At 48.2% G+C, this 24,434-nt stretch overlaps 1 protein-coding gene across 2 annotated transcripts; it reads right to left on the minus strand.

Moving 5' to 3' along the window:
* Positions 1-1,973: 1,973 nt before the first annotated feature.
* HAUS8 (HAUS augmin like complex subunit 8) lies at positions 1,974-24,427 on the minus strand. Of its 2 annotated transcripts, none has more exons than XM_060092133.1 (11): positions 24,351-24,427; positions 21,287-21,351; positions 17,602-17,657; positions 13,030-13,111; positions 9,747-9,839; positions 8,938-9,032; positions 8,277-8,342; positions 8,012-8,170; positions 6,510-6,651; positions 3,540-3,681; positions 1,974-2,400 (listed from the first exon to the last, which is right to left on the minus strand). In XM_060092133.1, the coding sequence occupies exons 1-11, from the start codon at positions 24,377-24,379 to the stop codon at positions 2,208-2,210; spliced, it is 1,122 nt and encodes a 373-aa protein (XP_059948116.1). In that variant the 5' UTR covers positions 24,380-24,427; the 3' UTR covers positions 1,974-2,207. The 2 variants fall into 2 exon arrangements, with proteins under 2 accessions (XP_059948116.1, XP_059948115.1); XM_060092132.1 differs by having other exon boundaries at positions 17,590-17,657.
* Between the last annotated feature and the right edge of the window lie 7 nt (positions 24,428-24,434).

Below are 24,434 nucleotides of genomic sequence, written 5' to 3' on the forward strand. Positions count from 1 at the left end.
CAGTGGTAAGATACAATTAAAACCAACCCAAGGGGGCTTCCCTGGTGACGCAGTGGTTGAGAGCCCGCCTGCCAATGCAGGGGACGCGGGTTCATGCCCTGGTCTGGGAAGATCCCACACGCTGCGGAGCGGCTGGGCCCGTGAGCCATGGCTGCTGAGCCTGCGTGTCCGGAGCCTGTGCTCCGCAACGGGAGAGGCCACAACAGTGAGAGGCCTGCATACCACAAAAAAAAAAAAAAAAAAAAAAAAGACCAACCCAAGAAAGAGATGCATGGGGCAGGGTCCAGGAGGGGTCCAAACATGGGGCTTCCAGTTGCTCTCTCCCTGGAGACTCACAGACAGCAACTCCCCCTCCCAGCCACACTGTGTGACAACATACTGCAATGTTGTTAACTAGGGAATCTTACCCAAGCCTCAGTACTCAAGAGTTTTTGTTGGGGCATGGTCATGTACAGCTACATGGCTGACTTTCAGTCTCCAGTCTCTTCCAAAGGCAGTACTCAGCCCCCCATGGCCCAAAGTCCTCATGCACACAGATACTCCTATCCAGAACTCTCCAGGGGCCCAGAAGTCACCTCCTAAGAGCTGAGAGCAAAGGCCCAATTTCTCTTAGGCAAGGTTAGTTCTTCACCATACACATGTATTGAAGAGTTTCTTCTGCTATTGTTTTCTCTCCTGTCTTCCTGGATTGTGAATAATTACTCTCCCCCCATTGTTTATATATATTTTTTATTGTGGTAAGAAATACAGAAACTTTACCGTAGTAACCATTTCTAAGCATACAGGTCACTGGTGTTAAGTATATTCACATGGGTGTGCAACCATCAGCACCATCTTGCAAAAGTGAGACTCTGTCCCCATTAAACACTAACTCAGAAACCACCGTACAACCGAGGTCAGAGAATGTGGGATTTGCTAGAATGGCCCTGGCTCATGGAAACGTGGGGGTTGGGAAGAGAAAGGATGAAAGTTGGGGGCGGTGAGGAACCTTGGGTTCTTGGGTGAACGTCAGCTTAGCTGCCATCAGTTAAAGATAAAATTTACCATTGAAATGTAGAGCTGGATCCAACTCCACTGGTGCTTAGGGAAATGCAAATAAACAAGAAAAATGGTGACGTCTAACCTCTGGCTATTGTTATGAGCAGTAGCTCTAATGAAAGTAAAGAGAATGTTGGGTCACACCTTCCTGCCAGAACAAGGTCAGATTTCTATAGATCTGAGCTTTGGCCACCAGCCCACAAAGGGAAGAGTTATGTGGGGACAACAGAGTACCTCTTAGGCCTCTGGTCATAATCCACATGACATGCGGGCGGGCGAACCAAGAAACTACTGATAGTGGGATGGGGTGTAGTGTCAAAAAGTTGCTTGTAGACAGGAACTGGTAAATGTCAACGGAGGCATGCTCCATGGGAACCAGGAAGACTGCCAGGGCCCACATGCTGTAGACAGAAGCCCAAGTGTGGGCTGGACCGATCCTCTGTGCCATAGTCCCGAGTGGAGTGTAGATCGCAGCTATGGCAAAACCGCGTAGGCGTCCCCCAAGGATGGCCGCTGGGACTTTGGACTGGATGGGGAATTTCCATTTGAGGGCCAACTCTGAACTTGCTGTGGGTTATTGAACAGAACTGCCCTGTGACTGAAGGACATGAAATCATCTTGAAAGTGAAATACAGTTTACCCTTGAAAAACACGGGATTAGGGGCTGTGCAGTCGAAAATCTGCGTAGAACTTATAGTCTGCCCTCCGTATCCGCAGTTATAAATCGTGGATTCAACCAACCACGGATCGTGTCGTGCTACAGTATTTACTACTGAAAAAGATCCACGTGTAAGTGGACCTGCAATTCAAACCCACGGTGTTCAAAGGTCAACTGGACTCATAATGTCTGTGAGGTTCTGAGGCTCAGGACCAGCTCTTTGGAATAAGTTGGGACGACACACGCCTTCCACTGCCCCTTACAGAGAAACCAAGGCTCAACTGCAAAACAGTTTTATTTGTTAAATTATCAAACGAGGTTATCATACAAAACAATAACTATATGGCTAGGCTAAGTGTATAAAGTGCTCAAGTTTCCAGAACATCATATGTGGGTCACTGCAGGTCCACCCCCTCTCCCCACTCCAAACAAGGGGCACAGGACGTGCTTCCTTGTCCATGGTGTGCAGGAAGGTCCCCACTCCAGTTGGGGACACAGCCTGCATGTGGATTCACGGCTCGTTGTGGCCCGAAAGGAGCAGGCTCCTTAGCTCTCCCTGAGTTTCCCCACCAGTGGCCTCCTCAGGATTGAAATACCACTGGCTGGGGGCCTTGGGGCCCTGGGCCTTTTCCCAGGCCTCCTGGTTGATTAAGGCTGCCTCTTTACTCGCCTCGGCAGAGAGTTCCAGAACCTGGGTAAAGCTCCTGTGGAAACAAGACGATGATGACAGCTTTTCACCCTCTGTGCCCGAGCACCTTCGCAGCTGCCATGTCGATGGGGGGCAGGTTCAGGGTGACCCTCCTCGGGCTCGTGGGAAAGCAGTGGTGAATAAGTTTTGTCCAAACAGAACTCAAACAGGGAAGCCCTGAGAGCAGGACCGGGCAGGTGTGAAAGAAAAGAGTTATTTACTCGACAAATATTTAGGGAGTATCAACACCTGTCAGGAACCATCCTAAGAGCGGGAGGCAGAGCCGTGACCAGGGACCTTCCCCAGCCACCACACAAAATAAACAGCAGTGGGGAGATCAGCACACAACGAGCGTGATTCCCCATTCACTCCTGTGACCCTGGCCACCTAGAACACTTTGGTGTGTCTGATTTCGTCCCGGGGCACACAGTAATGAAGGAGATGCCATAGCAGGTGGTGTTTATCATGAGTACCTTTCAAACCTCTCAGGCACCTCGGGAAGTACATTTGGCATCGTAAAGGAGAAGAAAACTAGATTCTTTTTGGGAAGAGGTAGAAGAAAGCCTCATGGTTAGAAATGTCCTGGAGGAGAGAGAGAAGGGGACCAGGTGGCTTTCGGGGGCTGGACATGGGCTGAATGGACCTGGGCACTGGTTATACAAGGGTGCCCGGTAGTGAGAGCTACTGAGCTGTACCGTTGCAATCTGTGGCTTTTCTATATGTACTTATACATCAAAAAGAAGTTCCTGGGAATTCCCTGGCGGTCCAGTGGTTAGGACTCTGTGCTTTCACTGCCGTGGCCTGGGTTTGATCCCTGGCTGGGGAACTAAGACCTCACGAGCCACACAGAGCGTCAAAAAACTATCTGAGGGCCCCTGAACTGCTGTGTTACCCCAAGGAAGTGATCACCCCTTTCTATTTTGGCTGCTCAAGAACGAGCACAGGAGTTTTGGTTGGGTTGAAGGCATCTTGCCCATTCCCCTCTCCCTGCCTCACTGGGCCCTCATACCCTCGGCCCCTGCAAACACCAGAGCTGCCCACCCTCTGGAACACAGCACACCTTCCACAGGGTAGCTGCCAACAGCCCATCTCTGCCTGACGAGGAGATGAGGGGAGAGGGGCACTATCTTTTTTTTAAAATATTTTCTGTAATACCTTTGGAGCTCCAGATCCTTCTTTTGGGTCATTTCCTTGAGTTCCCTCAGCAGGTCCAAGGCCTTCGCATTTTCTTCTGAGCTGCGGATGCCAAGTTCTCCCAGCAGATGGCATGTGGTCGTCAATTCCCCCTGCAACTTGTCTGGAGGGGAAAAGGGGTTGTCAGCCATGGTTTCAAGGTGCCCCAAGCAATGGATGCACGAGCTGGCTGGCTGTGTTTTGCTCCTTTTGCTGGAATGCTCTCATGTTATGCAGGAATCGTGACGCGCTCGAAGGCAGAAAGGGTCGTGAAGGAAGATATTCGTGCACTGGTCCTGCCTCTGTGCCCCTTTGCCTGAGATCACGGGGCTCTGAGATGGCGGGCCATGTGTGTCTGCCATCCGGACAGTCATCGGAACATACCTGGAATGGTGCACTGGTGTCCTCAACAGAAGCAAATCCAAAAGACAGAGAAGATCTGGTCTAGGAGCAACTTAAGAACAAACCCATGGTTCCCACTCCCGGTTCCCAGCACTTCTGCCCCCAACACCCCCCAAGCAGAGAGCCGCCTACAACAGCACTGGGTCCCCCCTGCTCTAACAAAACCAGCACCTCTCCGAGTCCCGCACGTGTCTCAACTGTAAATTATAACACTTGGGGAACCTTATAAGTGTTCTTATAAACACATATCTTCTGTGCAGGGGACTGAACTGTGTCCTCCCAAAAAGACATGTTCAGGTCCTACTCTCAAGTACCTGTGAACGTGACCTAACTGGAAATGAGGTTTTTGTAGATGTAACGGAGTTAGAATGAGGTCATTAGGGAGGGGCCTAATCCAACTGGTGTCCTTCTAAGAAGACGGCAGTTTAAACACAGAGGCGCTCAGAAACAAGGCCACGTGAAGACAGGGGCGGCAGCACCACCCTGTCACTCCACTACACTGCGACAAAAAGTTTAAAAACAAAAACATACCAAAATAAAATAGAGCTCGGGGACTTCCCTGGTGGTCCAGTGGTTAAGAATGCTCCTTCCAATGAAGGGGACGCCAATTCGATCCCTGGACCCCACGTGCCGCGGGGCAACTAAGCCCACACGCCGCAGCTACGGAGCACGCAAGCCACGACTAGAGAGCTACAACTACAGAGCCCACACACTCTGGAGCCTGCATGCCGCAATGAAGAGCCCACGCGCTGCTACGAAAAGATCCTGCGTGCCACAACTAAGACCCGATGCAGCCAAAAATAAACAAATATTTTTTAAAAAGCTTAAAAAAAAAAAAAAAAAAAGAGGCAGAGTTTGAAGGAATGCTCCATGAGCCAAGATTGCCAGAACACTAAAAGCCAGGAGAGAGGCATGGGATGCATTCTCCCCTAGAGCCTCCAGAAGAATCCAACCCCAATGACACCTTGATTTCGGACTTCTAGCCCCCTAAACTGGGAGGGAATGAATTTCTGTTGTTTTAAGCCACCTGGTTTGTGGTATTTTGTTACAGAAGCCCTAGGAAACTCAAACAGTCCCCAATCCCAACTCCTGGCAACTATCTAGGGCATTTATCAGAGATGGAGACCAAGAGATATAGACATGCAGTTGGTTGCCATAATTATAAAATTAGAAACCTGGACACAGATGGTGGTTCAACAAGGCTCATTTTTCAAGGTCCCGTTTCATACATATACTATTTCACTTTGGAAAAGGCTTGATTTTACATCAGTAAAATCAAGCTAAACATGTTCAGGTGGCTCATGAGAACTTTGCTTAGAAATAACCAAACTGTACGTCATATGATCCAGCAATCCCAATCCTGGGCACATATCTGGACAAAACTATAATTCAAAAAGATACATGCACCCCTATCTTCATAGCAGCACTATTTACAATAGCCAAGACATGGAAGCAACCTAAATGTCCCTGGACAGATGAATGGATAAAGAAGATGTGGTATGTATATACAATGGAATATTACTCAGCCATAAGAAAGAATGAAATAATGCCATTTGCAGCAACACAGATGGACCTAGAGATTATCATAGTAAGTGCTGGTAAGCCGGACAAAGACAAATATCATATGACATTACTTATATGTGGAATCTAAAATATGACATAAATGAACTTATCTACGAAACAGAAACAGACTCACAGACACAGAGAACAGACCTGTGGTTGCCAAGGGGCAGCAGGAGGGATGGAGTGGGGGGCTGGGGTTAGCAGATGCAAACTAGTATATATAGGATGGATAAACAACAAGGACCTACTATATAACACAGGGAACTATATTCAATATCTTGTGATAAACCATAATGGAAAAGAATACAAAAAGAAGAGAATGTCTATATGTGTATAACTAAGTCACTTTGCAGTACAGCAGAAACGACCACAACATTGTATTGATAAATCAACTATACTTCAGAGAAAGAAAGGGAGGAAGGGAGGGTGGGGTGCGGGAGACAGGGAAGTGGGGGAGAGGGAGGGAGGGAGGGAGGACTAAACTGTAGGGCAGCTGAAAACTTGTTTGGGGAAGATACTTGTTCTAAAGAGAATTTTAGGATGGAGGATGGCACTCTTCACACTTGCCGCCTTCTTCAAGTGAAGTATTAGGTGGCAACGCTATACAGGAAAGGGACCCTCTCAGCTCTGCTTAGAAGGCAGGACAGGATTGGGGTCGGTGGCCCTGTTGTTCCCCAGCCGCCAAAGCACCTTTGTAGACACTGCAGGCTCCCCAGGACGCCTTTCTGCAGGACGGGAAATCACTGCTGGGGTCCTACAGACCTAGGTTCAAGTCCCAACACAGTCCTTACTCAGGGCATGATCCCACACAAACCGCAGGCTTGCTGGCCCCCTGCGTCCTCTGCCATATGATGGCTACGCGCCGTCTACCTGAGAGGAGGCCTATGACCTGACACGAACGGATAAAGGTGCCCAGGACACAGGAGATGCCAGCACACACTGGGAGGTTCATCCCACCCCTTGCCGGGCAGTTGCCCCATTTCCTACCTAAGAAGCACTGCCTGTCTCCGTCCAGGTGGACCGATCTCACAGGCAGTTCATGCCTCGTGGTGTCCAGGGCCGTCGCAAACGTCTTGTATCGTTCCTTAAAGCAGCCGACTATGGCCTCGCAGGGGCTCAGCATCTCGATCTGCAGGCAGAAGGGGAAGGAGCCTGTGGGATGAGGCCCTGCACTCACCTCCCCAGAAGTTTACCAGATGGCACCTGTGAGGTTAAGACACAGCACTGTGCTGCCAGGTCTCCCAGAGAAACTTCCAAGGGTGCAGTGGGCTCTCCCCTCCCTCCCAGGTGCCCCAAAGATGGCCCGGCCAGTAGCAAGGTGGCCTGGGTCTCCTCACCAGGAACGTGTGTCCGCCTTCCAGCTTGTTCCAGGGCTGGACCCTCAACTGGGATCACAGTGAGGAGGGCCCAGAAGGCTGGACCCTCCTGCTTCAGAGCACTGAGCTGACATGCCTGTCCCCAACCAAGGCCATGCCAGGCAACCCCCTTTTCCCTTGTACACACTGTCTGGGGGTTGTAAGGATTCATTTGTTTAACTGTCTTTCCTTTCCCATCTATTGTGAGTTCCACGAGGACAGGGACCCTGTTCTCAGCTCAGGGCCGGGCCGCTGGGCACACTCATGTGTACATGCTGGGTGTTACAGGCTGAATTGTGTCCCCACAAATTCCTCTGTTGACATCCCAACCCCCAGCACCTCAGAATGTGACCTGATTTGGAGACTTTACAGAGGTAATTCAGTTAAGGCGGGGTCATTCAGCTGGGCCTTGATCAGTATGACAGGTGTCCTTACAAAAGGGGGAAATGTGGAGACAGACACTCAGAGGGAGAGAGCCAGGTGACGAGACACAGGGAGAAGATGCCATCGACAAGCCAAGGAGAGAAGCTGGGACACATCCTTCTCTCGTGGCCCTCAGAAGGAACCAACCCTGCAGACACCTTGATCTCAGACTTACAGCCTCCAGAACTGAGAGAGAATACATGTCAATTGTTTAAGCCGCCGCGCACTCTGTGGTCCTTTGTTATGGCGGCCCCAGGATACGTACTTACTGGGTGAGGAGCCCCATTCCCTGATTGGCCCTTTCTAGGTTCCCACGATTCACTGTGACCTTCCCTGGCATGGATACTCCCGTCCCAGCACTGACCACACAGCACCCAGCCCAAGTCTGCCACCAGCACCCTGGCCCAACTGGGCAGGTCTGGAGTACGTCTGTGTCACTGGGCACAAGTCTCAGGATACAAGTCACAAGAATACACGCCCATGCGTGTTGAAGGGACAGCGCCCTCTTGCTGGTTGGTTCTGACATTACCGCCTTGTCCTCTGATAAACCACCATGTAGCAACACCCAGTGGTGTCAAAAGCCAGGCACAGAGTCGGAGCCAGGCAAGGAGCGACACTCACAATAAAGGCTCCCTCCAACCACCCCCACCACCACCCCCGTGGGACAATGCTGCCGGGATGCGCCTCTTGGAGGCTGCGGTCACCCCTGACCTGCGCGTCCAGGACATCTGCCAGCTCCCGCTTCCTCTGACAGAGGAGAAATTGGCGCTTCAGCTCGTGGGCTTTTTTCTGGAGCTTCTCCTTCTCTTTGCACATTATTATTAAATTATTTTCTGCCTTTTCTTCGAATGCAGCAAGACCACTTTCCATCTGGGAAATGCAAAACAAAAGCTCAGGCCAGAGGCGACCTCACCTCCGCGGCTGACGGTGGCCGCCCTTCCACCCACGACACACGTGCAGGAGGCTCCATCCTCACCTTCAAGGTCAGCAGAGTCAGGAGTAGTGTTTGGGATTCCATCATTTCCATCGCTTCGGAGAGATCCTTCAGAAGAAAAAGATACTGCTGGTTCCCCGTGAACTGGTATAAAGCCAGCTCTCTTCCCCGGGGAGGGGCAGAATCCTAACCCATCTGTACTTTTTTTCAATCAGTAATTCAACAGCTCTAGACTGTGTATCAACTCGTTTCTATTTACTCATTTAGTCTTTCGAGTCCTCTGTGAAAAGGAAGGTGCTTTGGTCCCTTCCTGCAAGCTGGGCCGTCAAGCACGAGCTGAAGGGCACCCACCAACTTGCTGCCTTGCCAGAACCAGGACTTGGGGTTCCCACCTGGGTGAGACCACAGCCTGGCCGCCCTCCCTGCCATGAACAGGGCCTGGCCTAGTGCCTTCCCTAGCATGGCAGTGGCAAACAAGGCCTCAATCTCATTTTTCACATGATCCTGCATTTGTATCCCCTCCTGTACATGTAGCTGGGGAAACTGAAACTCTGTAAATCCTCTAAGGATGGGTGAGGTTTTTGTTCTAAAAGGCACAGCTGGCTTGTTCATTCTTGGAGCCCCTGGGTTTCGAGGGGCACGTGGCACAGGGCAGGTTTAGCCAACCTGCTATAGTGGCTTCCCTCTCATTTCAGAGACTTACTGGGTTCTTTTTCCTCGAGGCAGAAAATGATGATGACTCAGCTTTCTTTGACATTGTTTTTTCTAACTGTGGAGTCTTTCGGACCACACTTCTGTCTAAGATCAAGAAAAGCGTTTTATCCATAATTTGAAAAGATACATGCACCCCAGTGTTCATAGCAGCACTATTTACAATACCCAAGACATGGAAGCAACCTAAATGTCCATCAACAGATGAACGGATAAAGATGATGTGGTATATATACACAACAGAATATTACTCAGTCATATAAAAGAATGAAATAATGCCATTTGCAGCAACATGGATGGACCTAGAGATTATCATACTAAGTGAAATAAGCGAGACAGAGGAAGACAAATATCATATGATATCACTTATATGTGGAATCTTAAAAAAAAAATGATACAAATGAACTTATACAAAACAGAAACAGACCTACAGGCATAGAAAACAAACTTATGGTTACCAAAGGGGAGGGGGGGATAAATTAGGAGGTTGGGATTAACATATACACACTACTGTATATAAAATAGATAACCAACAAGGACCTACTATATAGCACAGGGAACTATACTCAATATTTTGTAATAACCTATAAGGGAAAAGAATCTGAAAAAGAATAGATATATATATGTATAACTGAATCAATTTGTTGTACACCTGAAACTAATACAACATTGTAAATCAACTATGCTTCAATAAAAAAAAAAGAAAAGCATTTTTAAGGTGAGAAGAGCATATTTTGGGAGCCCTCAGACATGCACTGCAACCCTCAGCTGGGGAAAGGACACGTACAGCCAATGACTTACCATTAATGGCCGAGAGATCCAGGTCAGGTGGGGCAGTGCCGTGCCCTTCCAGCAAGGTAGACTGCAGGTCGCCTTTGCCAATTCCACTGCTGTCTGTGGGCCCAAAGAGAATTCCCAGAAGTCAGCACAGTCAGCAAGATACTCTATACTTAAGCCCGGGAGCAGGTAACTTTTCTGTACAATATCACCTGCTTCCAAAAACTCAGTTTCTTATGAGGGAGCAGTAGAGAAGGCTGAAAAACCTTTGGAAATTCCCACCGATCAACCTGAATATATTTTAAAGCAGAACTAGAAAAGAGATGCAGTCTTTATAACTGAAAGATACAAATAAGCCTTTCTACTTAGTCTAAGTACAAGATGCTGTGTACAAATGAACTTATTTACAAAACAGAAATAGACCCAGAGACGTAGAAAACAAATTTATGGTTACCAAAGGGGAAGGGGGGGATAAATTAGGAATTTGGGATTAACATATACACAACACTATGTATAAAACAGACAAACAAGGACCTACTGTATAGCATAGGGAACTCTACTCAATGTTTTGTAATAACCCATAAGGGAAAAGAATCTGAAAAATATATGTATGTGTGTGTGTGTGTGTGTGTGTGTGTGTGTGTATAAAATATATATATATGTATGTATAACTGAACCACTCTGCTGTATAACTGAAACTAACACAACACTGTAAATCAACTATACTTCAATTAAAAATAAAAAAATAAAAGATGCTGTGTTCAGGGTATAAGAATCTAATAACACATGATATACTTGTTCTGCCCTCTGCTCTTTATTCTTTTTTTTTTTTTTTTGCAGTACGCAGGCTTCTCACTGCTGTGGCCTCTCCCGCCGCGGAGCACAGGCTCCGGACGTGCAGGCTCAGCGGCCATGGCTCACGGGCCCAGCCACTCCTCGGCATGTGGGATCTTCCCAGACCGGGGCACAAACCCGTGTCCCCTGCATCGGCAGGCGGACTCTCAACCACTGCGCCACGAGGGAAGCCCTCTGCTCTTTTTTCCTTCTCCTGTAGCTTCTGGACTATTTGTCTTCCCTGGGAGTTCCCTTCATCTTTTAGCTTCTATTTAGAAATGTGAAATTATTCCTTATATCATCTAAAATGGGCACTTAGTGTACTGCACGCTTCAATTAAACAAGGTTCTAGAAGGCTGCAGAAAGAGCAAATGGTATGTAAAACACACTGTTCTGTTAGCAAGTAAACAGAAAACTATTTAATGAACAACTATGCAGTTGAGGAAATGAATATGTGGAAATGAAACGAGTGAAGTCACAATACATATAAGTTATGGTACCATTTGTGTTAGAATTTTTTAAAAATTTATGTAGATAAATAAAAATCTATCAAGAGTGGTTGCCTCCTAGGTGAGAAATGGGAACTAGAGGTGGGAGATGATGACTTTTTATTGCGTTTCCACTGGTTTGAATGTTCTGTCATCTCCACGTATAACATTTTCATTAAGAAAAGTAATTGCCTATCAAACCATACAATGGAACTCAAACAAGCAGTCCCTCTAAATTATCATGACTATGTTTAAATTATGGTTTCTCAGCTTTCGTACTACTGACATCAGGGACCAGATCATTCTTTGCTGTGGGGCAGTCCTGTGCACTGTTGGGTGTCAAGCAGCATCCCATACCTCCCCCCTCAATAACCCACAGCTGAGAACCCTGATTTTTATTTTATTATTTTTTATTTATTTTATTTATTTATTTTTGTCTGTGTTGGGTCTTTGTTGCTGCACGTGGGCTTTCTCTAGTTGCGGCAAGTGGGGGCTACTCCTTTGTGGTGCGTGGGCTTCTCACTGAAGTGGCTTCTCTTGCTGCAGAGCATGGGCTCTAGGCACGCAGGGCTCAGTAGTTGCAGCACGCAGGCTCAGTACTTGTGGCTTGCGGGCTCTAGAGAACAGGCTCAGTAGTTGGGGCACACGGGCTTAGTTGCTCTGCGGCATGTGGGCTCTTCTCAGACCAGGGATCGAACCCGTGTCCCCTGCATTGGCAGGCAGATTCTCAACCACTGCGCCACCAGGGAAGTCCTGAGAACCCTGATTTTTAAATGTGGCAGGCCCAGTTTTTGACCCCTCTGGCAATGCCAGCTTTCCCAGCTTCACACATGGGCTTCAACCCAACTGCATGAGAAAAGACTAGAAGCCTGGTTCCAGCTCCATGTGCTTGCTTCTCAATCATGCCTGGGTCAAGGAACAGCACAATTTCTGACAAACATCCAAGCCAAGGTCAGCAAGCTCTAGAATGCAGGCCAGATCCGGCCCACTTCCTATGTTTGTAAATAACTGGGACACAGACACGCCCATTTGTGTACACACTGTGGCTGCTTTCACGCTGCGATAAGGCAGAGTTAAGTTTCTATGACAGAGACCGCCTGGCCTGCGGAGCCTAAAATATTAACCACTGGCTCAGAAAAGTTTTGCTGACCCTTGATCCGAACAATAAAGCAGGAAATCTAAGCTGTAAAAGAACATACTTAGTATTCTACTATGGGACTCAAAGTTGTCACCATTTTGAATGAGGGTTTGCAGGCCGAGAAACAATTTTACTTTTTGTGACTTGCTCTTATGCAAAAGAAGAGCTGCCCACCACTGCTGGTGAAGCAGGCACCGGAGGAGTTGGATGAAGTACTACTCTGGAGAGGAGCCTTCCCAGACTTCTAGAATGAGCACACCGACTAGGACTGAAGAGCAAATATACCAACAGCGATGGTCTGAGTGGTAGATCATAAGTGAGTTTCCACCCTTCTGGGCTACATTCTCCAATTTTGTTTAATAATAAACACATATCATGTCTACAACCAGAAAAACTGAAAGTTTTTCATATCACTTTGGTGAAAGCTTCTAGTAGAAGGGGTATGGGGAGACCATTATGAGGAAGACCCAACCCAAGGTAGTGAGAGGCAGGAAAATGAGGTCTCACACCCTCTCTGAAAGTCCTGCTCTCAGAGCTCTGGTGGGGAAACAGTCACATGATCAAGGAACTGGTGCCTCAAGGGAGCACCATGATGGCAATGTGGCTCTCCTCTGGGGTCATATAGAAAGGAAATGACTCCCCCCATTCCCCTGCCATCCCCCTTCAGACCTTCATATGCCCCAAATCTGTCTTTACGCTGAAACTCTCTGCCAAGCTCCTTTTCCTCATACTTTCCAGAAAGGAAAGGGAGTTTTAAACTTGCATACTTAAAAACAAAATTCACCACCACGTTCATCACTTCCTAAGCCTCAGTGCTGTTTCACACCCTCCTTCTACCTTTATGTACCTTTGCTCTTCTGGAGTAGGCTGAGTTTTCTTCCACCTTCAGGCATCTTCCCACTGGCCTTTAATGCATCTGCTGCAGGAGCCTGTTAGGGGAATACATGACATTCAGGGCACAAGACACCTTCCTTCCATGAGAAGGGGCCCCTCTGCAGTTTGCAAGGTCTGCATCTGCTCTTACCTTGAGGCAAGGGATAGATTCAAGGAGTTCTGACATTTAATTGCATACATACAGGATGAACTAATTTTGTCAAAAGAATACCCTCAAATGCATAGAACATAGGAAACCACCAAAATGTTTGCTGGTGATGATCTCTGACATGGCAGATTACAGATGACTGATTTTCTGCATAATTTTTAGTACTGGCCAGTTTAGGAAAGAGAACATATTACTTCGGTTGTCAGAAAAAACAAAGCTTTTGGACAGGTATTAATCTTCAAAACTTATTAAAAAAGCAAGCAATGCATGGAGCTGGCAAGCCATTATAACAATATAAAAGCAAAAAGAGGGAATTCCCTGGTGGTCCAGTAGTTAGGACTCGGCACTTTCACTGCCAAGGCCCAGGTTCAATCCCCGGTCAGGGAACTATGATCCCACCACAAGCCACGTGGTGCGGCCAAAAAATAAAATTAAGAAAAGCAAAAAAAAGACCTTATAAAGAGTGAGAATATTTTGATGTACAGACACCACTCCTATTCAACCTCCCATTGGAAGTCTAGGAATAAGAAATAAAAGGCAAACAGGTTACAAAAGAAGAAATAAAACTCTCTTCTTGCAGACATGACTCTTCACATAGAAAATCTCAAAACATACCACAAAACACTACTAAAACTAACAAGTTTAGCAAGGTTGCAGGATACAGGGTCAATATAAAAAGATATTTCTAGCAATGAACAACTTTGGAAATTGAAATTAAAAGACAGCACCATGGGACTTCCCTGGTGGTCCAGTGGGTAAGACTCTAAGCTCCCAATGCAGGGGACCCAGGTTCGATCCCTGGTCAGGGAACTAGACCTCACATGCGTGCCGCAACTAATAGTTCGCATGCCGCACCTAAGAAGTCTGAATGCCACAAGTAAGAAATCTGCATGCCGCAACTAGGAGAGTTGCGGATGAATCCGCATACCACAACTAAAGATCCCACGTGCCACACGAAGATCCTGCATGCCGCAACTAGGACCTGGAGCAGCCTAAATAAATAAATATTAAAAAAAAAAAAAAAGACAGTACCATGTAAAAGTTCTGAGCAAAGAAAAGAATTTTGTAACTCTGTGTGGTGATGGATGTTAACTAGACTTACTGTGATGATCATTTTGCAATATTTGCAAAGATTGAATCATTAGGTTGTACCTCTAAAACTAATATCGGGACTTCCTTGGAGGTATAGTGGTTAAGAATCTACCTGACACCTGGTCTGGGAAGATCCCACATGCCGCAGAGCAACTAAGCCTGTGTGTCACAACTACTGAGCCTGTGCTCTAGAGCCCATGAGCCACAACTACTGAAGCCCGAGTGCCTAGAGCCAGTGCTCAGTAACAAGAGAAGCCACCGCAATAAGAAGCTCAAGCACCACATCGGAGTGTAGCCCACACTCCCCACAACTAGAGACAGCCTGCACACAGCAACGAAGACCCAATGCAGCCAAAAATAAAAAATAAATAAATAAAATTAAAACTAATATAATGTTATTTGTGAATTATTTCTAAACAAACAAATAAAATTTCTTCAAGAAAGAAAGAAAGAAAAGACAAGATAGTACCTTGCATAATAGCACTAAAAAAACACCAAATACTTAGGTGTAAACCTAAGCAAACATGGGGAAGGTCTGTATGCTGGAAATTACAAAAACACTGATGAAAAAAATCTAAGACCAAATAAAGGGAGAGGTATACCATGTTCATGGATTGAAAGACTTGGGTGTTTTGGGGATGTTATTCTCCCTGAACTAATGCATAGATTCAGTACAATTAAAATCCCCTAAGTTTTGGTAGGAAATGGCAAGCTAAGGCTAAAATTCATATGGAAAGGCAAAGGAACTAGAAGACTCAGTTTTGGAAAAGAACAGAGTGGGAAAATTCACACAACCCAATTTTAAGACTTACTATAATACAAAGCTACAGTAACCTGGGCAGTATGGAAATGGACTAAAGATAGACATGTAGAACAACGGAAAAGAATAGAGTCCAGAAATGATGCATACATATATAGTCAATTGCTTTCCAACAGAGGTGATGAGACAATACAACAGGGAAAGGAAAGTCATTTCAACAAATGGTGTTGGAACAAGAGGACATCCATACACTTAAAAATGAACTTTAATTCCATCATCACAACAGATACAAAAATTAATTCAAAATGGACCACAGACCTAAACTCATATAGAAGAGAACATGGGAGAAAATCTTTATGGTCTTGGGTAAGGCAAAGATTTCTTAGAGAAGACACCAAAAGCACATTTCATAAAAGCAGAAATTGATAAATTGGACCTCATCAAAATAGAGAACTTCTGCTCCTCACCAGACACTTAAGAGAATGGAAAGCCAAGCCACACACTGGGAGAAAATATTTGCAAATCACCATAAAGAGTTGGTATCTAAGATATAGAAAGAGCCCTCAAAACTCAATAATGAGAAAACAAACAACTCCATTTTTTTAAAATGCGCAAAAGATTTGAAAGGACACATCACCAAAGATATAGGACTGGCCAATAAGCACGTGAAAAGATGCTCAATATCATTAGTTGTTATGGAAATGCAGTTTAAAACCACAATGAGATACCATTTCATACCCACTAGAATGGTTTCAGTCCTAAAGTACTGACTCTCCTCTGTGGCTCATAGGAATGTAAAAAGGGGCAGCCACTTTGGATAACAGCTGGGCAGTTACTTACAAAGTCAAACAGACATTTACCCTACAATTCCCCTCCTGGGAGAAATGAAAACACATCCATACAGAATTCTGCACAGGAATGTTTAAGGTGGCTTTATTCATAATTGCCAAAATCGGGAAACAAACCAAACGTCCTTTGCCAGGGAATGGCTGTGCACACTGTGGTCCATCCGTACAGTGGAATATTCTTCAGCCATCAGAAGGAACTGGCACTAACTGTAAAAGGCAACGACAGGGAGGGACCTTTATATGAAAGCAACCAGACTGCAAGAGTCTGCATCCTGGGTGGCACCTTTTAAATGAGCCTACTGCAAAGGCAAAGCTACAGGGACAGAAAACAGATCATGGTTGCCTGGGGTGGGGAGGGGCTGGTTCCATGGGAGCACAAGGGGACTTTGCGGGGGTGTGTGACAGAGGGTTCTCTATCTTGACTGTGGTGGGTCTGTGACTGGATGTGTTTGTCAAAACTCAGAGAACTGTACGCGGAAGAGTGACACTTCCTCTATGTAAATTACACCTTAATTTAAAAGATGAAAAAAAAAAAGAAAACGGAGAAGCTCTTAAATATCTAAAATACTAGAACATGCAAACACATGTTTGCATGTGTTTGCATGGGGGTACTGTAACCAAGTTTGCATGGGGGTGCTATAACCAAGTTTGCCAGTCAACGTTAAAATTATGAAGTGTGGACTAGTATTCTCTGTTGAAAATCATTTCAATACTATAAACCACGGACTCTGGGTAAGGATGTGTCAATGTAGGTTCATCGATTGTAAATATGCCCCACTCTGGTGCGGGATGTTGACAACAGGGAAGCTACGCATGTGAGTGGGCCGGCGGGGGTGTGTGTGAGAAATCTCTGTACTTTCCACTCAATTTTGCTTTGAACCTACAACTGCTCTAAAAAAATTAAGTCCATTAAAAAAAAAAATCACTCCAAGAAGCATATCAGTTTGCGTAAAGGTATCCTTTTTCTTCAAGCCAAATCTTAAGCCACATTAACCTGCCATTCACCCTACCAGAGTAAAAGAAAGGCAGCAGAAATTAATATTTAACTAAACTTTATCATAAACAAAGATTTGGAAAATGGAATAACACAACCTTCACCACACTATCCGTACATACACACTGAAACAAAATATGTCATTGGGTAATCTAATGATTATTTTCATTAAACATCACACAAAGCAGGTTTCCAAGTTGTTAAGTGTTTCATGCCATCATTTTCAACAGTTTCATCATTTTTGTGGTGTGGCTAGTTCACTGAACTCTTCCTGTAACACTGGGTGATTCAGCCATGTCTTTTTTCCCCTAAAACCCTTTCTCTAAAACCCTACAGGTATTTTTTACAATACGAGCCAAGGCCGGGAAACCACGTGCCAGGCATTAGACAGAATTGTTTCAGGACAGAATCCAGAAAGGAACTACCGGGTTGAGAGACAGGAATAATTTTATGATTCACTAGGGATCACGGCTTTGCAAAAGAGATTCTCAAAGTGATCAGCCACCCCTGACAGAGATCCCTGCCTTGGCACGAAGGGCATGACAGCCCCAAAGGCAACTGGACCAAGTCCCCAAAATGCTTCTTTCAGGACCAGGCTGTGCCTGGCCGGCGTGACTTGTCTCAGAATTCCAAGTTCGTCAGAACTCTGTTCAGAACTGTTTCAAACGTACATTGTATGTTACCTTTTTGGTGGTTTTCTTCTCATACTGCAAGTACCGGGACTCAACCACTCTTCCACCTGTGGGGGATACACTGTTGGTTTATAATAAAATTATGACATGGCCTGTGAGGACCCACCATGCAGCCAGGATGCCCACCCCCCACCCCGAGAGCTGGATGCTATCAGCCCTCCCCGCTCAGCCTCAAGCATGTATGGGACACCTACTGTATGCAAGAACATATATGGAGGGAGTTCCCTGGTGGTGCAGCAGTTAAGAATCCGCCTGCCAATGCAGGGGACACGGGTTCAATCCCTCATCCGGGAAGATCCCACATGCTGCAGAGCAACTAAGCCCGTGTGACACAATTACTAAGCCTGCGCTCTAGAGCCTACGAGCCACAACTACTGAAGCCCGCGCACCTAGAGCCCGTGCTCCCCAACAAGAGAAGCCACTGCAACGAGAAGTCCATGCACCACAACGAAGAGTAGCCCCCGCTCGCCACAACTAGAGAAAGCCCGCACGCAGCAACAAAGACCCAGCACAGCCAAAAATAAATTAAAATAAGTAAAACAAGTAAATAACCCTAAATAACCTTTTAAAAAAGAACATATATGGAACACCTACTGTATACAAGAACATTTATCGGATACCTGCTGTATACAAGCACCAGGGCTAGAAGCGGAGACACAGAGACCCACAGGAGCTATGATCAAGGAAGATCAGGAATATGTGCCAAAGTTCAAAACAGAAAGTAGACTCAGGGGCAGAGCAGGGGAAAGAAGAAAGATCTTCCACAGATGGCCACCTGCTCTCCTCCTCTTCCCTCCCCAACTCACTCCCTGTGGTCATGACCCCAACTGCTCTTCTCCCACCCAAGCCCATCTATGACCCATTCATGGTACTGCCTTTCACATCCCCCACCCCCCTCACCTAGCTCAGGACCGCTCTCCTGAGACACACTAGGCACCGATGCTTTTCTGGGACACGGTTGTGTCCCTTGGTGACAGCCCAGCCCCAGGTGCCCTTCCATCCTGACCCTGGGGCACTGAAGGTGTGTTAAGGAAACACGTGTCCCCCCAACCTCCAGGGGCTCTCGTTGCAGCCCCTGTGATCATCCACAGTCCTCTGTTCTGATCCCCCACCCCGTCTCCCAGACCCTCCTGCCCACTTCCTACACCGGGCCATCCCTCTGGTCAGCTGGTAACCTGTTTCCTACTTCATTGGGAAGACAAAAGCAGCCCCAGGAGATCCTCCCACCTGGGCATCTAGCTGCCTCCCAACCTCAGGGCCATATCCTGGGCCCCCCATGTGGAGCGACCTCTGTGCTTTGGGGTAAAACCAACCCCCCAACTCTGGGTGCTAGGGCCCAGCCCTCACTCCGTTAGGAAACTGCCCTGGCAACTCCTCTCCCCCTGCCCCACCCTGTATCACCCCACTTCCTCCCTCCAATGGTCACACTGCTCATCCCCCCTCCCCTCCCCTCCCCCACTTCTCTGCTCCCCTTTGCCATGCCGGATCCTCTTCTTCTCCTCTCTCCTTCCCTTGAATCCCCCCGCACACCCCTGCCTGGCTCTCACAGTCACCACGGCACCAAAGAAACTCCTTTCACCCAGACCACAGACATCTCCCTGCTCTGATGCCTACCCGCCCCTTCTCAGTCCTCGTTCTGAGCCAGCGGCAGCGCTGCAGACAGCGCTCACTTGCACCCTCCTTTTTTTTTTTTTTTTAATTTAATTTATTTATTTATTTTTGGTTGCTTTGGGTCTTCGTTGCTGCATGCGGGCTTTCTCTAGTTGCGGCGCGCGGGGGCCACTCCTCGCTGCGGTGCGCGATCTTCTCATTGCAGTGGCTTCTCCTGTTGTGGAGCACAGGATCTAGGTACACGGGCTCAGTAGTTGTGGCTCGTGGGCTCTAGAGCACAGGCTCAGTAGTTGTGGCACACGGGCTTAGTTGCTCCGTGGCATGTGGGCTCTTCCCGGACCAGGGCCCGAATCCGTGTCGACTGCATTGGCAGGTGGATTCTCAACCACTGCGCCACCAGTGAAGCCCTGCACCCTCCCTCTTGAGACACTCTGTCCTCCAGGCTGACTGGCCCTCTGGCAGCTGCAGCAGGCTGTCTTCCGGGTCCATTAGCTGGTGAAGGGTGAGTGCCTCCACACACCTTGCAGGTCCCGTGTCACCTGTTACATGTGCCAGGAGGCACATGCCACCCCTGCCATCTTCACAACTCTGCTCGGCCCAGCCCCTCCCTTAGGCGGGAAGCTACCCCCATCCTGCTGTTTTATCCACAGCAACTGTCATTGTCCAATACACCCTGTGTCTCTTTATGTTTCCTGATTCACCGCCTGTGTCCAGGGTGGCAAGCCCCCTGAGGGTAGGGATTCTTGTCTGTTTTGCTTGCTGCCACGTTCCACCACCTCGCAGGGAGGAGGTGCTCAGCAACGTGTCAAATGCATGATGCTGCACTTTTCCTAGGTGCCCCCAGAGCTCAGGGGTCTCCCTTTTTACTAGGGAGAGTGATGTGGTCAGTGTCACCTTCCTTGACAGTTCAGTCCCAAGACTGGGATTTCAACTATATTACCTTCATGCCCAGATCTGCATCTTTCTTTAGATGGGGGTTGCAGGTACAACCACAGTTAACAGGCTGCCTGAAGCTGTACACAGAGGTGTTGGTTGCCCCGGGCGTGCCCCAGGCAGGGATGAGCCGTGCCTGCAGGGCAAGTGGCTCAGACATTCAGGCAGGAGGCACCTAAGGGTTGAGGCCAGGACCAGGCAGGGTCCAGGGGAGAGAATCAAGCCACACCTAGGGTCTGCCACTGGATATCCAGTGAAGGATTGGGGCGAAGGACACCCCCAGTTCCAAGAGGGGGAGGCCATCCTGCATTGGGTCTTTCTAATACCATCAGCAAAGGGTAGGAAGGAGGCTCTGGGTTCCTTGCACAGTTGAAAAGCAGTTTCAAGTTTCTGGAAAACTAGAATGCACCTGTTTGTTTTCAACAGTGGTGGATTTTCCACAGAAGCAATGTTACAATGAAGGATATAATTTGCGTCCAAGAACTAGACCCTGTGTAAATATAACAGATGTTATAGACCAGATCATCCAGAGATGCTGTGATGCTATAACATATAAACCTCCAGTCATCTGGAACTGGAATTCTGCTCCAAGTTCTCTGAGACCTGCACTAGTGCACAGGCATAAAAAAATACTTCATCATTACAGAGGCTTGAGATACAACATGGGAGATCCTTGGGTCTACAGCCCCAAACTGGGCACTGCCAAGAGTCAAGGGGGGCTGTTGACAGTGACCCCGGTCCCACAGGTATACTTCGGATGTGTGGGCACCCCCAAGGGTCTGACGCGCTTACTGAGAAGAAACAGACTTTGATGTTTCCTAATGAATTCAGCTCACACTCTCCCCACCCACACTTCCAAGTGATGAGTCCTGGGTACAACCCGTGACCCCCATGGCTGGAAGGGCCCACTGCCCTAGATGACCCCCACCAGGTCCTGCCACACCCCTGGCTGCAGGGCTGGGTAACCAGACTTGGGGTCCCCAAAGGTGTGACTAGAAGCGGGTAAAGGCCCAGCTCCCCTGCTCTGGCCTGTTTTTCTCTTCTCCAAAAGCACTTACGGGGGGGGGAAAGAAAAAATCAGTTTTTAATCCAGTGGATTCCATTTCAAAAGGTAGATTCCAATTTTACTCACCTTGTATTCTTCTTCCTCTCGTCTTAGCACCGCTAGGAGTACTGGGACCCCCTGCAGAAGGCTTCCTAAAAGAGGGAAACGGGGGTCTTGTTAATGCAGTTGGATAGAAAGCTCAGGGAAGCCAGCCAGGAACCTGGGCTTCTTCGGGACAGCCCAGTCCCAGCACCCACCACCCATGCCCATCTCTGCGAGGTGGGGCCACCTCCATGGCAGGAGGAAAACGGAGCCCCAGCCCCGTCACCTGGGGACAACACCTACGTGAAAAGAGCGAGCATTTTTGCCGAACCTCAACGGTCTCGATCTCATTAATTCGTTGGGCGTTTGTATGTCAGCTGTATACCACTGAGGATACAAGGTGAATAGCAGACAAAGCTCCTTCCCTGAGAGGGATGACCAGCATTTTCCTATCAGGCAAGTGTGAAGAGGGAGCACTCCAGACAGGTAAAGGGGTGGGGATTGGGGGTGAGTGACAAAGAACCATTTGCTCAGGTACATGAGGAAGGATATTCCCAGACAGGGCTCACCAAGACCACGGGCACAGGCACAGAGGAGAATGATGCGGAAATTGGAACTGATCAGTCCTATGGCTTAGCTGGAGAAGACTGAATTTGAGGAGGGGGTGAGGGATGATACAAACATTCAGTCCCTAACAGCCTGGCAGACAGGAGGCACTTGATAAATATTTGTCAGACAAATAACTCAGGGGTGCTCACTTGAGGGCAATTCTGACCCTTAGGAGACATTTGGTGATGTGTGAAGACACCTGTGACTGTCACCACAGAAGGGGCTGCTATTGGCTCAGTGGGTAGAGACCAGGGATGCTGCTCAACACCCTACAAGGCACAGGACGGCCCCCATCACAGAGATGATCGCACCCCAGATGTCAACACTGTCAAGGTTGGGGGACCCCTGGCATGGGGAAAGAGTGATCAGGAGCGTGGGACGGAAGTCTGCTGCAAAACTCCTGTCAAGAAATAATGAACCCTGGGGCTTCCCTGGTGGTGCAGTGGTTGGGAATCTGCCTGCCAGTGCAAGGGACATGGATGGGTTTGAGCCCTGGTCCGGGAAGATCCCACATGTCGCGGAGCAACAAAGCCCGTGCGCCACAACTAACTAAGCCTGCACTCCAGAGCCCACGAGCCACAGCTACTGAGCCCGCGCGCCTACAGTCCGTGCTCCGCAACAAGAGAAGCCACTGCAATGAGAAGCCCACGCACCGCAACCAAGAGTAGCCCCTGCTCACCGCAACTAGAGAAAGCCCGCGCGCAGCAACGAAGACCCAATGCAGCCATAAATAAATAAATAAATAAGAAATAATGACCCTGAATATTATTAAGTCCTAAAAAGGAATGAAGTACTGATAATGCTGAAACGAATTAATCTCAAAAATGTTATCAATGCTGAAACGAATTAATCTCAAAAATGTTATCCTGAGTCAAACTAGCCAGGCACTAAGGCCACGTGGTGTATGATTCCATGGATATGAAATGTCCAGAACAGGCAAATCCACAGAGACAGAAGGCAGACTAGTGGTTACCAGGAGCAGACTTGAGGAGCATGAAGGATGGGGGGGTGACTGCAAATGGACATAGGGTTTCCTCCTGGGCTGATGAAAATGTTCTAGAAGTAGGTAGAGGTGGTGATTGCACAACGCTGTGAATGTCTTAATGCCATCGAATTGCTCACTTTACAATGGTTCATTTGACGTGATGTGCACTTTGCCTCAATTTAAAAAAAGAATGAAGCCTGACATGATAGAGAAGAGGGTCCCATGAAGTAGGAATCACTGACTAGTCAGCTGGTGGGTGTGGGAGAGTCGGGGATGCCTCCCAGGTGTCCAGTCTGGGGAGCGGGATGCCAGGAAGGGGTCTGGGCGCTGTAAATCCTGCTGTCGTCACAAGATGGGCTCCACTGGTGACAGCAGTGGTGGTCCCTTTGCTCAGCTCACTGCAGCCACCTTCTGTGTGGTGGGCTCTGGGGACTCCAACGTGAGACCCAGGCCATGCTGGGGGGCACCTCCAAGCCACAGTGGGGAGAGGCGACTTAACAAATGCTGGCTGGGTGCCAGCTGCTGTACTCCTTCATGGAATCCTCCCCACCCTACAAATACCTAACTGTTCGCCTGCTTTATCTTTGTTTTGCAGATAAGGACCCAAGGCTTATACAGCTCACCCCTGGGGAGTCTCGGAGCTGGAAACAGACAGAGCAAGAGCAAGGATTCCCTCTGGGGTCTGAGCCAGGGCTCTGGAGCCAAACCAAATGGACTTAGGCCAAACCTGCAGGGACACGGGGTGGGGGAGGGGTGTCACTACATATATTCCAGCCTCAAGTACTTCCCCTGAACCTCGGAGAGGCTAACGTCAATCTCACAGTTAGGACAAGGGGCTGTGGAGTAAACAAGTGATTTCAGATGGCCCACTAAATTTTAATTCGCACAGGCACAATAAACAGCGGCAGAATGAACAAAGCCCAGGAATCACGCCCGGCACCAGGTCATTGTTCGACGTCTCCCTTGTTCTTGCTGTGTGAGCCTGGGCAAATGACCTTCCCTCCCTAAGCCTCCATCATCTCATTTGTAAATGGGGAGAATAGAAAAAAGCGTGTGGGAGAATGAAAGGAGATACTTCAGTGGTCCAGCAGTTATCCACTACAAAGCGGTAATCGTAATAGCGACGGATCACACTTAGGGGCCAGACACTATACCAAACGCTCTTAAGCCTCACACTAGGCCTACAAAACTGAACGGCGGCGTCATCAGCCCGGTTTCGCGACGGAGGAAAGCAAGGCACAGAGAGGTTAAGCCACTCGCCTGACATCGCCCCGGATCGAAACGGGTGACCAGGGACCCGAACTCGCCCTGTCTTGAGCCCACGCTCCCGAGCATGCGCAAGGCCGCATCCCACCTCCCAGAACTTGCGCATCCTCGGTGGTTCTTGGAGGAGTCAGGTCCGGACTCACCCCAAGGACCCTCCCTCCCCAACTCTGCTGCCCCTCTGTCCCCAGCCCTCGACCAGGGCCCTCCAGCTGGCACCCATAAATCCAGACCCACGGCGCCTCGACTCACCCAGCACCACGCCCCGAAGTATCCGCCATTTTCCCGCCTTCAACTCAAAGGCCGGCTCTTCAAGTCGAACCCCCCCGCCCCCGC

This window comes from Mesoplodon densirostris, chromosome 3, assembly GCF_025265405.1.
Source record: "Mesoplodon densirostris isolate mMesDen1 chromosome 3, mMesDen1 primary haplotype, whole genome shotgun sequence".
Taxonomy (NCBI): Eukaryota; Metazoa; Chordata; class Mammalia; order Artiodactyla; family Ziphiidae; genus Mesoplodon; species Mesoplodon densirostris.